The sequence below is a fragment of the Fundulus heteroclitus genome, chromosome 12 (assembly GCF_011125445.2).
Source record: "Fundulus heteroclitus isolate FHET01 chromosome 12, MU-UCD_Fhet_4.1, whole genome shotgun sequence".
NCBI lineage: Eukaryota > Metazoa > Chordata > Actinopteri > Cyprinodontiformes > Fundulidae > Fundulus > Fundulus heteroclitus.
The window spans coordinates 38,427,523-38,442,432 of record NC_046372.1 but is presented as its reverse complement, the minus strand read 5'-3'; the positions used below and the strand labels follow the sequence as shown (position 1 = coordinate 38,442,432).

The following is a 14,910-nucleotide window of genomic DNA, read 5'->3' as shown; positions in this document are numbered from 1 at the left end:
GTAGCATCACAAAATGTATAAGAGACCATGAAATACTTCTCTGAGGTACTGTATTAGCTGGTGAGCATCAATCCCACCGAAAGCAGAGTCAGGTCTCCATGCATCTCTATGTAGATAATTCTCACCTTCACTTTGGCAAACTACTGCAGATTGGTATCAGAGAGAAATGGAAGGTTAAGGAGGAGTGGGGGCACAAACCCAAGAATTTCTCTTGACACAATTGAGAGGAAGGCATACAGCACTTGAAAAACGCACACCATTCTCTGAAACATGACGGATTAACCTGTAACTGCCTCAGATTTCTGTGAAGATTTGATTCAGCATTTCAGCTTTTAGAGTTATGGCGCCATCATGATTTAAATGGTCACAAGAGGACAGAAGGATCCTTTAACATCTCATCATCCGTCATCTTCTCCTTTAAAAAAACCCAGACTGAACACAGGAGATACTTAATAGGCCCAGTATGACACTGAGCTGAGTAAGACCTGAAAACCATGGATGACACACCCAGTGACTTACCTTAGTCGTTCTTTAACACCTTACCATTACATCCAGTGCTCACCCAGGCTCTGGTCAGCTCCCGTTGTTCCTCTTCAGTTTAATATTTTTTATTAGTCTGAGAAAAACAGCAGGTTAAAGGTGAGCAAAGATTTGTTTTAAAGCAGTTGAAGGGAAAACATACCAGGGAAGAAGCTTCAAAGCAGGTAGGCCTAATCCTGCTGGACTGCAGGGTCCTGTCTGATTAAGGTGTTTTGACGATATTCCCGAACAGGACGATGGTTGGGAAGTCCATGATTGCTGGTCTGGTGGTCCTTCTGGTGGCTGCGGTGAGCCTGTTTTTGGGGGTCTTCATGGGATTAGGGAGGAAAAACACGCCTCCCCCTTCAGATTACTTCTTCTCAAAGGCTGCCGTGGCTGCTGATGCTGGAAAGTGCTCAGAAGTGGGGAGGTGAGAGCGAACCCTGAGTGCACACGTTGTCCAGTGCGTGGGTGCTTCTTCTAAGTGCTTTCTTGTGTTTCCAGGGACATTTTGAAGAGAAATGGCTCAGCTGTGGACGCTTCCATCGCTGCCCTGCTATGTGTCGGCCTTTTAAATGCTCACAGCATGGGCATCGGGGGAGGGCTCTACTTTATAATATATAACGCTTCCACAGGTGAGTGTGTTTCCTAGGTCAGGAGATCACAACATGCCAACTGAAGGAAACAACAAGCCCTTTTCTATGTATTGACTCTCTGTCGAACAGGGAAGGTGGAAACAATAGATGCGAGGGAGACAGCGCCCATGAACGCCACCGAAGACATGTTTGGCAACAACACAAAGCTTTCTCGTACAGGTACAGACTACCTCTTGCTTTTAGAATATATTAAAACGGATTACTCTTTTTGCTTTACTCCATTAGTCTCTTACAGCCGGGGAGGGATTTAGGGTGGATAAACACCAGTCTTAAAGCCGTCCATCTAGCTTCTGAAGAATATTATGTCTGTAACAGCATTTCAGTACTTTATCATGTCTACAATACTTATTACCCTAAAAGCAAATAACACAGGAAGACAACGTTAAAACATGGATGTAGAACGACAATGACTTAAACTTTCTGTGTGTGCTTTTCCGTTAATAAACAATGTTTAAAAAAAGACTCTGATTGTTTCTGCATGACAGGTGGATTATCCATTGCAATCCCAGGGGAGATCCGAGGTTACGAGATGGCGCACAGGCGGCATGGCAGGCTCCCCTGGAAAGAGCTGTTTGAGCCCAGCATCGCTCTGGCTCGTGACGGTTTCCCCATCGGAAAGGCTCTGGCTCACGCCATCTTTAAGAGCAAAGAGTCCATTCAAGGAGACACCAACATGTGGTGAGGGGGAAACAGAAAGATGTGGCTTTGACAGTGTCTTCATGAAATACGTAGGGCTATCTTTTAAGCAACGATCTAAAAGGGCTGCTTTTTTCCCCTTTCACCCAAATGCTGGTTTCCAGCCGCTGTTGCAGGAGTTGGGCAGTCTTAAACAAATGTTGATTCAAAACTTGGGACCCAGTTGGTTGGGTTAGAGAAGATAGTAGAAGAACCCTCATCATTCTTTACTGAACCTCTTCGAACAGAAATGATAAGACAGTAAAATGATGATGACTTTATACTAATGTTACTGTCAGTGGGTTGGTTGTGTTTACGAATTTAGCTCAAACTATAGAGTGAAGTTGATCATTTAAAATTAGTCTTTTAGCGGCTAAGCTTTTTTTTAATGCATGCTTGAGCTCAGCTTGTCTACTGGTGTGATCTGTACTTCCAGCAGCATCTCATGAAGTACAAGCTTACACCAGACCTGCTGGTCATCTTCTGTACTGCCATCATCCAGTCTGTCCTGTGTGTGTTTGTCCATCACTGTGTGGTTTGGCTCATCAACAAAACAGGACAGGTCCAGGGTGCAACAAACCATTATGTCTGCAGAGAGGATCATCAGGTCTGAGTTTCTTTCCATCCAGGACTTGTACAGGTCTGGAGTCATGAAAAGGGCAGCTAACATCTCTGCAGACCCCACACATCCTGCACACAAACTGTACAGAGCGCTGTTTACAAAAAACAGCTGCCACAGAGACAGCTTCTTCCCCCAGGCTGTCACTCTGATCAACATTATGAACACCTCAGCGCCGGACTAGTCAGCTAAATGAGCCTATTGCCACAACCTGCCCTTTTTTATTTCCTTCAAATGAAAAAGGGCTGTAGATACACATACATATGCTTTATTTTATTTCCTCTAAAGTTTATATAATACTTATATACTGTAAACAAAAGTCTAATTCGCTGTTTGCGCACACAATCTTGGTCAATAAAGCAGATTTTTAGCTAGCCATTCTAAGGTCAGCTAAGATCTTAGTTACAGATGCAGGTTGTGCTGTCATTGTATTGACTTTAGCACTAGCTTGTGCCAACTACTTGTTGGCTAAACTGCTGTCGTTGTGTAGTGTGAACTAGTCATCAATGCAACTCACTAACCTTGTCATTGTTAAACAGCATTAGTTTGTCATCTTTCCATTTGTGGTTTCATGCTGTCCAAGAGGTTCAGTAAAGTCTGACCAGCTTGTTGTTTGGTCAGCTAAGAAGGATGATGCTCCTATGATGCATCCATTTGCCACAGAAAATGAAAAAAAAAGGAGCTGGGAATGGGGTAAACATGAGTAGAAAGCGTTCCAGTTAACACTGTCGGAGAAGTTGAGATTCTAAAATAAAAACAAAAGGTTGGGATTCCAATATGGTGAGAGCCAGGAGAGATGTAGTTTTGTTCATAGTAACTCTTATAAACATCCTTTAAAGATGTATATTTCACATGCAAACACCAGCTACCATATTGGATCCGACAATCGGCCTTTACTACAGGCGACCGTTATAATTGATTTTTTCGATTGGAAGCCGGGGTTTCTGAGATCCGACTGTAATGAAACAACTAACCCAATATACTGGGTCAAATCTTTTAAATTAACATCTGTTTACAAAGACCCAACTTGTATCCTAAGAGTGGTAATCAGGGGTTTGATGATCTGTTCTTTATTCTAGTAGTTCTGTTAGGTTTGTTCCGTCAGATCTGGCCATTCTACTGCTTCCCTATTAGATTCAGTTCTCCCTCTGCTCCTGCCAGTTCTCTGCCATCCTTTCCCTCTGTTAATTAGATCTCATTCTTCCCACTTGTGGAATTAGCACTACCTGCTTCTGCTCACGTTTCACCTTCTATAGATATTGTCAGCCCAGCCATTACCAGTTGTCACGTTCCCTGTCTTCATCCGTCATCTGCTGTGTTCTGATCATCTTGCCATGTTCCTGGTTCCTGTATTCCTGTCATCCTGTAAGCTGTGTTATCTATTAAATTCCTTCACCTATCAAACATGCGACTACTGAGATCTTGTCTGCATCTCTGTTCATCTCCCAATGCTCAAAACCTGACAAGAAGTGTGAGAGGAAAAGCACGTTTCGTTTTTGGAGCATGACTTTTAGCACCCAGAGTGTTTCAGCATTATTTTTCATTTCACTCCTCATAACTTAACATAATTTCTCATCATATATAAAGAACAGGTACAGTATTAGTGTCAGATTTTTGTTTTGTTTCTTTGACTTTGTGTCATATGAAATAACTCCTCACTTGGAGCAGTTTTATATTTCAGCACTCTCCTCTGTACTCAGAAGCCTTTTGCATCCAAGGCTTTGTGTGCACCGAGCTCCACATTTTCAAAGTCGTATCTCTTTGTCTTCTCTTTTATTCAGACACGTACGATTTTTTTTTGTGCTTGCTTTTGTCATTTTCAGTGAGGTGTTTTGTGACTCTCAAAAGAGAATCCTGAAAGAAAATGACATCGTCAGATTCCCAAAGCTGGCTGACACTTATCAGAGAATAGCAGAAGAGGGGCCTGATGTGTTTTATAACGGGACCATGGCGCAGAGCATCGTCGAGGACATCCAGGCGGCAGGTAATGTGCTAGACTGATTGCTTTCAAAGTTAAAGGAAGGCAGACACAGAAGATGCCTGCATGTTAAGATGCAAAAAAGTCTTATAAATGAAACCTTTCATTTGAGTACAATTATTTAGTGGGGTAAAAAAAAAAAATACTGTTTAAACAACATGATAGGTGGCAGAAGTATTGTTACTCCTGCTTTGTACAATCCCTTCACCAGTGGGAGCAAACAGTGAGAGGGATCTTTGGTTACTTTTTGAACAATCTCTGTGCACTCTTAGACAGTTATATTCCTTTTCCAAAGGAATCTGGTTTGGAGATTAAGACGGCAGTGAAAGCTGCTTGATTGTATGTCTGTTGAACCATTTCTTTGTTGCTTTAGCAATTTCTTTTAGATCACTACCCAGTCACAACCCATTTTCAGTTCACTAGTGGAATACATACATAATAGTTTTATATAGAAATGTGTGATGGCAGGAGAATCCTTCCTGGCATCAAGGCTAACTATCTCTTTGGCATTTCAGTAGCACATTATGCTGTTATGAATATTTGGTGACCCTAAGATGCACCTCTTTACTGCAGTCCTCTACCAGTGAACTTTACTTCCCTTACCATCCTACATTATACTGTAGGGAAACATAAAGTCAAGGTTTGCTAGTTACAAGTTTTCTAAAAACTCACATTAAGTCAAGTTACTCTTAATTTTAAGAGATTGCTGTGAATAAAAATGTACTGGAAAGAAATGTGTCGTAGCATGGCATTTTTTAATTAATGTGCTCAAATAAAGGGTTGAATTTTCTACTTTATTCAGTGTAAGAATTAATTTAACACCTTCTAACGCATCTTTACCTGGAGCAACAACAAATATGTCCACGTCTGTCCAGTGGGAAACAATTAGTGAATACAAAACTGAAATCCATGTGTTACCATTTCACCTTATTCCAGGTGGCATCATCACCCTCGATGACTTGCTGGAGTACCAGCCTGTAGTGAACGAGAACCCTCTGCAGCTGAACGTCGGGGAATACACCATACACGTTCCGGACGCCCCCTCCAGCGGGCCCGTGCTGGCACTCATTCTCAATATAGTGGATGGTGAGCAGGCTGGCCCAGTGCTTGGGCAGCCATGTGGAAGAAAGGATGTCAGGTTTCCCTGGGTCATCCCGGGAACGTTTCCCCGCCTGTTGTGGAGGCAGGAAACACTCGTGCTTGCCAGATAAAAATGCACCCTCACAGCTCCATCTGTTGTAGCAGAGAAGCTGTGTTTCAAACAACAAACAGATAACCTTGTAGCATTAATTTTATATTCTGAAAAACTGTCATGCGTTTATTTAGAACAGAAAGCTCGGACATACCTAAAGATTCTCAACTATTGGCAGTAATAATACAATCTAAATAAAATGTGAATATTAAGCCATGTGAAAAAATAGGACACTCCATTAAGTAGTTAGTTCACATATTGAAATCTGATCATCCCTACCCCCCTAATAACTTCAGTGAGATGCTTCTTAGCCATCTATCAGTCTCTCACATCACTCTCAGGAAAGCTTGCCTCACTCCTTACTTTCAGCTGTGAGATGTTTAAGGGGTTTCTTGCATCTTCAGCCCATTTCAAGATACCCCAGAGTATCTCAATAAGAGCAAGACCTGAGCCCAGGATTTATATTCCTTCATTTCTAGCCAATCCTTGGTGGATTAATTTGGGGTCGCTGTCATTTTGCAGGGTGCGCCCCCAAACCCTGACACTTCCCGCGCCATGCTTCACAGCTGGTATTAACATGTTTTCCTGGACTTCTGGATTTAGTTTGAGCCACACCTGCCTGCTCTGGGGTCCAACTGATTTTGCTCTAAACTCATCTATCCATTATTGCAGAAGACCTTGTGCTTCATGAGCGCATCAGAATGACGGCATGTGGGATAACCAATAGTGATCCCCCAAGAACTTGAGGGACAGAGGAGAGTTAGAGCAGGACCAAAACTTTGACCAATCCCTGCCATTTGGACCAAACGGCAGGGATTGTTCAGAGTTTTTACAGGCCTGCAGCTCCCACAGAGATCTAATTTTTTACAACAAGGGAGATTTTGTGATCACCTGCATGCCAGGCCAAAGAGGTGGACCTGTTTTGGTTTATTTGCATGTTATCTAACCCATAACAAGGCTTTTTTGGGCAATAATATTAAGCTTGGAACTCCACATTACTCCAGACATTTGAATTGAGAAAGCTTTCTGGATGGGAAGCGAAATGTCTTCAAACTTCAGAAAAAAGTCCAGTTTTTTTTAATTAACTTCTTTTTTTTTGAATGATCATGAACTGGATGACTAAAAATCTTCACCAACTGGACTATAGCTTTAACAGTCAGTTTGCTTTGATGGGCAGAACCCAGAGATCTAACCTGATTAACTACATGCTGGTATTAAAATGGCAAATCTCCTTCAGAGTAACAATACTCTAAATGATGCAATACGACTGTTTCTATTTTAGCCATTTTGACTGAGAATTAATCTGATATAGTGTCCTAATTTAGGACTCACAAGGAATATATATTTTTTTGTAATAACATTTTAAGAAAAGGCATTCAAAGATCTGTTTGATTTAGTTTGTCTACTTATATTATTTTTCAGGATTGTTAAAACTGAATAAATCATTTGCTGTATGTCCAAATGTGTTAGAAAAACATGCAGGCTCTCATAGGTTGTTTGATTTTTTTCATTTTTCTCACATGACTGTACATTTCTGTTGTTAATATTTCCCAGGGTACAACTTCACAGACACCAGTGTCTCTACAGCCGAGAAAAAAACTCTAACTTACCATCGGATCGTAGAGGCTTTTCGCTTTGCTTATGCTAAGAGAAGCAGACTGGGTGACCCGCGGTACCTCAACATTACTGATGTAAGCTCTCTCCATTTGTGGTTTTCATTCTGAGGATGTTTTGGAGTATTCCCAGTTCCACTGGAACATCTGTGGTCAGACGTGTTTAAGAACCTCTCATCATCCCTTAAAAATTGCCACGGTGTTTTCCGTTAATTTTCTTCGCTGCCACTGATGTTTTGCACAATTTCAGCTGATCCATAACATGACCTCAGACTACTTTGCTGACGGCATAAGGAGTAAAATTACAGATGACACCACCCACCCAGATAACTACTATGAGCCTGAGTATTTTGTTCCAGAAAACCATGGCACAGCTCACCTGTCTGTCATAGCCGAGGATGGAAGTGCCGTCGCTGCTACCAGTACCATCAATCTATAGTGAGAGCCCTACAGTTTCCATCCCCTATTCACTTTGATGTGTTAGACACTTGATTTAAGTAAATAAAGAAACCAAACCTTTCTAACTGCTGTTTTTGCCCCACAGCTTTGGGTCTAAAGTCATGTCTCGGTCCACTGGAATCATCTTCAACGATGAAATGGATGACTTCAGCTCTCCTTACATGACCAATGGATTTGGAATCCCACCATCGCCCAACAACTTCATACAGCCAGGTTTAAGCAAACTTAATGATGACGATGGTGATTCCTGCTTGACCAAACTACATTTTGTCTCACGACAACCACAAATCTCTTGGGATTGAGTGTGATTGTGGATGGAATTCTAAACAATAATAACTGAGTTCCCATCTTTACTAAATGAGGAGACAGGGGTGATAAAGTTCCTGCACTTTTATTGCAGAAACAGAGCAGAGATCACATAGATGGAAAGTAATCGCACCCCACGGTGCCGCTGCAGTCTGCATCTGCCCTCCCCCTAATACTGCACAGTGGCCTTGGCTTGAGACATAACAAAGACAGTTTATCTTAGACAATCGCCATGCTGCACAGTATCTTCCCCAACCCTGTCAAACCCCACTTGGTTCTCCATTCCCCATTCCCATGGACAATCATCCATCACTTTCATACCTTACAAATCCAGGAGTACCAGTGTGGGGTATCAGAGGGCAGGACGGGCCTTCAGCCACCAGAAAAACTCATCCTCTCTAAAGGATAATAAAAACTGATGTGACCCCAGGTGAAATCATGCTCTCGGCCAATCTGAGTGCGAAGTACCTGTATTGAAACTAGGAGTTACCATTACCAGCTAATATTAAAGGATCTTTAGGGCCAATCAGATCCTGGTTCTTCTTATATCAAATCAAAAGGTGCATAAACCATAGGTCTTTGTGTGTCTGAAGCAAACAGTTTCTATTCTTTTTCCCAACACATTGCACGATTTTGAACCAAAAGAAAAATATACATGGTTTCTAATATTTTTTTACAAATAAAAGTTTAAAAGTTTGGTTTTGAATTTGAATACGGCCCCCTTTACTCTGACACCCTAAAATCAAATCGCATTTTCTTCAAAAGTCACCCGATCATAAATGAAATCGACCTGTGTGAAATGCAATTTCCCTATAAACAAAGTTGTTCTGCGAAGCTAACAGAGAGAACAATACAGAACAGACCTAGGAACACAGCAGCAGATCAGAGATTAACTGGTCCAGAACCTGAAAGGATGCTGCGATGATAAAACAATTTGTCAGGCGTTGAATATCTCCAAAATAACTTTTCAATCTATTCTTTAAAAAGACATTATCATCCATGTTAACTTACATTTTGGGAAAGGAGAGCATTAATCAGAGACGCAGCCTCTGGAGGAGCTGCAAACATGCACAGCTCAGGTAGGATAATTTGTTGGTATGCCAACACTTTGTGTACGCTCTGCAAATTTTCCCCTTGACAAAGACGATTTGCTGCAAACCATGATTGGGACATAGCCAACATGTAAAAGAGGAAGGAAAGAGATAAAAGGAGAAAGAAATTTTATAGCCGGCATCTAATAATCACCCTGTGTGACGGAAAACTGGCACTGAATGATTTAAATGAAACAGTGTTTTACATTTTTATTTGTAAAAATAAAGAAAAGCATAATTCCACTTCAAAATGATGCTCTGCTTTGTGTTGGTCTATCATGGGGTGTCTGACTATAGTCCTCAAAACACTGATGTCCTGCAAGTTTTAGATATTTTCCAGCTCCAACACAGAGGATTCAATGGTTAAATGACCTTCACGGTACGTCTCAAGGTTCTGCAGCGGCCCGGGGATAAATTATTTATTTGATGCAGGTGCGTTTAACCAGTGGCACCTCTAAAATATGCAGGATGACAGATCACATCAGGACTGGAGTTGGAAACCCTGTGGCTATTGGATAAAATTCCCTTAAAACACAAAGTTGCTTATGGTCGTAATATGACAAAATTGTAACAAATAATTTTTTTTTAAGAGGTTTGAATATTTTTGCAAGGCACTATGGAATCACTTTCTGTTTCTCTGCTGCAGGAAAAAGGCCTCTGTCCTCCATGTGTCCCACAATCATCTTTGACAAAGACAACAGAGTGAAAATGGTTGTAGGAGCATCTGGGGGCACGAAGATCACCACAGCTACTGCCTTAGTAAGCATCAGTCAGTCATTCCCGTCTCCTGGGCATTCGCACTCTGCATGTACCAAACTGATGTTACATGTTGTGGTGGAAACAGGTTATCCTGAACTCCCTTTTCTTCAACTACGATCTAAAGAAAGCTGTGATGGAGCCACGGGTTCACAATCAACTCAACCCCAACATGACGGTGGTGGAGCAAGGCTTCGAAAAGGTGAGTCAGGCATGGAAAGAGGCTGTAAAACAACTTTAATTTTTTTCTGCAAGACTGAAAGCAGTTAAATTTTAGAAGTTAAAAAAAACTTCCAGCAACTTCTTAACTGGTGTTACATTGCTCTAGCCTCGTGAGACCATCCTGATCTCGCGAGCTTTGAAGGTTTCGCTCGCAGATCAGTCTGGCTACTCTCCGTTAAAGAAAATTTGGAGCCGTTCACCAAACGAACGTCCAATCAGCATTGGCTTTGAGGCGGGTTGAGGTGTGACGCAACGATAAGATCGACAGTTCAGTCTAAAGAACATGGCGGCTTCAGCCGATGAAACTAGCGTTAGCGTGGCTATCGAGCAAGTTTTATCGGAATTACAGAGTATTTCTTTGCTGAGCTAACGAGCCTTTACCTGCAGCAGCAAGAGTAGCTTGGCTTGTGGTTGTGTTTTTGTCGTCGCTCGTAACAGAGCGTGTTGACGAGTACGTCATATGCTTCGTTGATCTGATTGGTTTATTTGGCCCGTCTATCACCAACATAGGCCAATCAGCTAACCAGTATTTTCGCCCCTTCCCAAAATTACTTCAACGGAAGGTTTCCAGATGGATATGCGAAGCAAATCCATCTGGCGGCGTCAGGTTAACATTGCTCTAAAATGTTGTAAAATGTCACAAGGTTTTGCAAAACTTTAAAAAAGGCAGAGATCTAAAATTGACTTTCTACATAAGTAAATTAAATTACATTGTGGATTTAAGTACAATCCAATGACAATCCGACTGCACACAGTCTTCATATTCAGTAGATCAAGTAGTGCCAGCTGGTAAAAGCTGGTCTAGCTAAGGAAGCCCGTAGAGTCACTGCCTCTCGGGCGTACCGGTCAAACCTTTGCCGACAGTGGGAAGGAAGAGGACCCTTTTAACGAGAGGAAACTTCCAGCATAACCAGGCTCAGTGTGGGACCATCTGCTAAAACCAGCCTCAGGTTGGGAGGACGAAAAATCAGAAGTTCAGCAAGTTAATAATTTCTTTAAAGGCCCTATCAAGGAAGGAAACAAAAAAAGACAGAATAAACAGTTTCTGAGTGTTTCTATGTGTAAAAAAATCTAAGAAAGTAACTAGAAAAAAAGCAGCAATAGCTCTGTTAATGGCATACTTCAGTAAAGAGACATCTGAACATGAAATCACAGTAAGGGGTGTGTCTTGCACTGAGAGAAGACAGTGATCAACAATGGCTATATGATGACAGTGACTGGAAACCAGGTGGGAAATTCACAATCAAAAATGTCCACATGGTTCCGATAGAGGCCCTAAAAAGTAGATAGAAACAATAAAAAAGTGTTTCAGTGGATTCTGTTTTCAAGCTCTTTAAACTCTACAGTAACATTGGGGTTGTCTTTGATGGGGTCCAATATTTTGTACTTGTGTGCGATATGTTGTGCAGAGTGTTCTGGAGGGGCTGGAACAGAAGAACCACGTAACACAAACACTGAGGACTCCAGACTCTGTGGTCCAGGCGGTGGTTCGGCAAGGTGAGCGCCTCTGCGCTGAATCCGATCCCCGGAAAGGAGGCTATCCAGCCGGGTACTGAGCCTCCCATCTGGTCATTCTCCACTCTCCCTCAGCAAAGAGTTTCCACCAAGACACTGACAGAACCACAATGGTAAAGGAAACTGCACCGAGGAATCAAGCTATGTTTACACTCCAGAGACACTGCCACCACCTCTCTTCTGTTACTGAGACACGGGAACTGACCTGTTTTTCAGCAAGACTTCCTATTTAAATTATTTTAGTGTTTTAAGGTAAAGTAAGAAGAAGTTGTGCCTAGTATTGCTCTTGGACGCTGGTTAAGAAGGAATTTTAGGGATTGAAGCAGAAGCCAGTGGTTCCACCTGGATCTGTTTTCAGCATTAAATTCAGTAATTAACGAATGCAGCTATATTTCCAATGAACCAAGAGCACAACATCTGACGACGTTCTCGGGTTTCAAGACTCCTTTTGGTAAGTTGTCCATGTGGTGTTTTAACCTCTTCTGTAATGAAAAGTTATTATACTGTAACTTATGAAACATTGTCGGAAATCGAGGGTTTTCTTTCATGTCGAATAGGTAAAAAGCTACAGACCAAGCAAATACGGTTAATTCAGAGCCAAGACATCTCAGGTTGTTTGCCTGTTTGAACAAAGTTCCATCTTTCTCCTGCTGTAAGCTGATCCCACTGAAAGCTCAAAATGTTGTTTTCTACTGCGACTCAACAGTGAAGTTATTTTTTTGTCAATGTTTAATATCAAGTAGCAGTTGAGTGAATGTATAGCAAACTTCCAAAATAAGAAAGCATTAGCAGATATATTTTTCTAAACATGCATTGTTCTTATGCCATGTTTTGTCTCCACGCTTGTCATTAAACATTTTGAAACAGAGATGTGTCTTACCCCAGACACTGTACTGGAATATTATGTGTGATGACGAGGAGAAAGATGACGGGAAAACTAATGGAAAAAAGAGCAGATATCACACTGAACACATCCTCTCCATCTTGACGTGTGGAGTGGGCGGCATCATAATGTGGGGATTCTGTTCTTCAGCAGGAACAGCAGGGAAGCTTTAGACAGGGGTGGAGGGCCCGCTTTAGTTAGAGAACAATCCCCAATATGCAGAGATTCAAGAGTAAAAAAAAGTGTACACGGCTCCTTTGACGTTTCTACGGACCCCCTAAAGGGACATTCAAGGGAAATAAAAAAAATAAATCTACATTCTGGTGCAAAGTATCGGGTGTGCACCAGAATGTTTTGTTTTTTTATTATTTCCTTCAATGTTCCTTTAGGGGCTCAGCGCATTTCCATTTGAAACTCCTACACTTTTCTACTATTTTTTTCCAGTTAATCCAATAATCTTTTTAATATAATAAACAGTTACCTAATCTGGTTTTATCAGAATTTTTTTTTTTGACAAATCATGAACATCACTTAAGCGGGCTTCCCATTTATTGTTGTTGTAAAGGGTTATTTCACAGTTTTTGGCAGCCGGAAAAACTGTATAAATCTATAACACAGAATAATCTGGACTTTAAATTACAGTTTATTATCTGCGGTATCTTAAAGGTATAGTGGACGATCTTTTCGGCTTCGAGTTCCAGGGGTATCAGCTTATCTATTGGTTGTCCCACACGCCAACGCGCGTACCTTACCCGTTCCCTGTTAGTTACCGATTGCTGGCTGCGCGTGCGCACTTCTAGTGTTTATGCGTTCAGTTAGCTTTGGTGTTAGCTGTTCATTGTAGCTCCGCTGCTCTCACCATTTTCTTTGAAAAAGGCAGAGTCGCAAGAAGCAAACTGTTTTACAAGTTTATGAGAAGAAGAGGAAGGCCCCAGAAGAAAGAAATAAGATCAGAGTGGATTTGGGAGATTTTTTTCACACAATCCCCCTGAGGAGCAGAAAAGCCGGTAAGAAGGTCTTGCGCATGTGCTGCTTTTCAAAAAGGGGATTTTGTTGCTTCTTACTTACATTTCCGGAAGAGCCGACAGCTCTACCTTTAATTTCACAAAAATCCTTAAAATGTGATTTCAAAGGCCTCTTTCTGATCTTTGAACAAGTGTGTTTATCTGTCAGTAAACCAAAATGACCACTGACTTGGAAAGAAATCTGAAGTTGTGGCAAACCAAAGGTAACAATCATTATCTAAATATAAATGAATGTAAAAAAATTTTTTTTTTTCCAGAAATGTAGATTTTTATGATAATAGATTTTTTGATAATAGAATCAAATATATTTTGAAAACCTTTTTCCATATTTTATGAAAACCCAGAGATCCTTCACATAAGCACCAAATCTATATTATCAAGTTTCTCATGTTTACTTGATGGTTCTATAGTCTGGGTGTCATTCTCGATAGTACTCCATCCTTTACTTCTAACATCAGTAACATCACCCGCTCTATTTTCACCTACACAATATGAATCATTTTCGTCCCTCTCTTTCTCCTCTCTCTGCATCAATTCATGTCTCCTGTCTTTTTTTGCCTTCTTCAAAAATCCCTCCATAAACTACAAATAGTTCAGGATTTGACTGCTTTATTACCAAAACATCCTTCATTTCATTACGCCACCCAGTCCTACAGCAGCTCCACCGGCTCAGATTCAGAATAGAATTAAAAATCTTTCTGAACACATTCAAGTCCATCCACGACCTCGCTCCCCTTACTTTTCTGATCTTCTTCACATCACTGCTTCTTCCCGCACTCTTAGTTCCTCCTTCCCGCCTCAGCACCATGGGGATCAGAGCTTTTCCCTCTCTCCCTCCAGAAATACGCAACACCGACACCCTCTACCAGTTCAAGTCTAAACTCAAAACCCATCGGTTTAAAAATGCATACTCTGTGATTTCTGGCTCACTGTAACCTTTGTTTGTTTTTGCTTTATTGTTGTGCTGCTTGATCTGTACTATGTCCTTGACCTGAAAGGCACTTTCAAATAAAATGTATTGTCCTTTTTTTTCTGTAATAAGTCTGACTTGGAAAATGCTCAAATCAAATTCCAGGCTTTCTTCAGCCAAGTTAATTTCTCACATGGTACACATTTTCAGGTAAATTACTTAGACATATGTAGTTGAAAACGTGCTATAAAATAAACTCTTTTTAACATCCTAAGAAATAGTTGGTGGTTTCAACCCCTTTTGCAGAAAAATGTTAACTATGTCTAAAAGTACAAAATGAATGACAAGTTATGTAATTTTCCCCTTCCAGGAAGACACACTCTTTTCTCTCTTGTGACAAGGGCCTGTACACCCAAAGCACTGGTAGTCATAAACATGTTAAAACATGTAAATCCAGGGATTAAATGGCAGGTAGCCTGAAGCTATGTCGT

The 14,910-nt window shown here is 41.2% G+C and overlaps 1 protein-coding gene across 1 annotated transcript in view; it reads left to right on the top strand.

Moving 5' to 3' along the window:
* ggt1a (gamma-glutamyltransferase 1a) overlaps window positions 1-12,469 on the top strand; it is a 40,316-nt gene extending 27,847 nt beyond the window's left edge. The window contains exons 2-13 of the mRNA XM_036144572.1: window positions 773-949; window positions 1,024-1,154; window positions 1,245-1,334; window positions 1,661-1,853; window positions 4,293-4,453; window positions 5,384-5,533; window positions 7,194-7,330; window positions 7,503-7,690; window positions 7,797-7,924; window positions 9,755-9,867; window positions 9,953-10,066; window positions 11,496-12,469. Of these exons, the coding sequence (XP_036000465.1) occupies window positions 777-949; window positions 1,024-1,154; window positions 1,245-1,334; window positions 1,661-1,853; window positions 4,293-4,453; window positions 5,384-5,533; window positions 7,194-7,330; window positions 7,503-7,690; window positions 7,797-7,924; window positions 9,755-9,867; window positions 9,953-10,066; window positions 11,496-11,642 (1,725 nt within the window). The 5' untranslated portion in view covers window positions 773-776 and the 3' untranslated portion in view covers window positions 11,643-12,469. The remainder of the gene's footprint in view (window positions 1-772; window positions 950-1,023; window positions 1,155-1,244; window positions 1,335-1,660; window positions 1,854-4,292; window positions 4,454-5,383; window positions 5,534-7,193; window positions 7,331-7,502; window positions 7,691-7,796; window positions 7,925-9,754; window positions 9,868-9,952; window positions 10,067-11,495) is intronic.
* The last annotated feature ends 2,441 nt before the right edge of the window (window positions 12,470-14,910 follow it).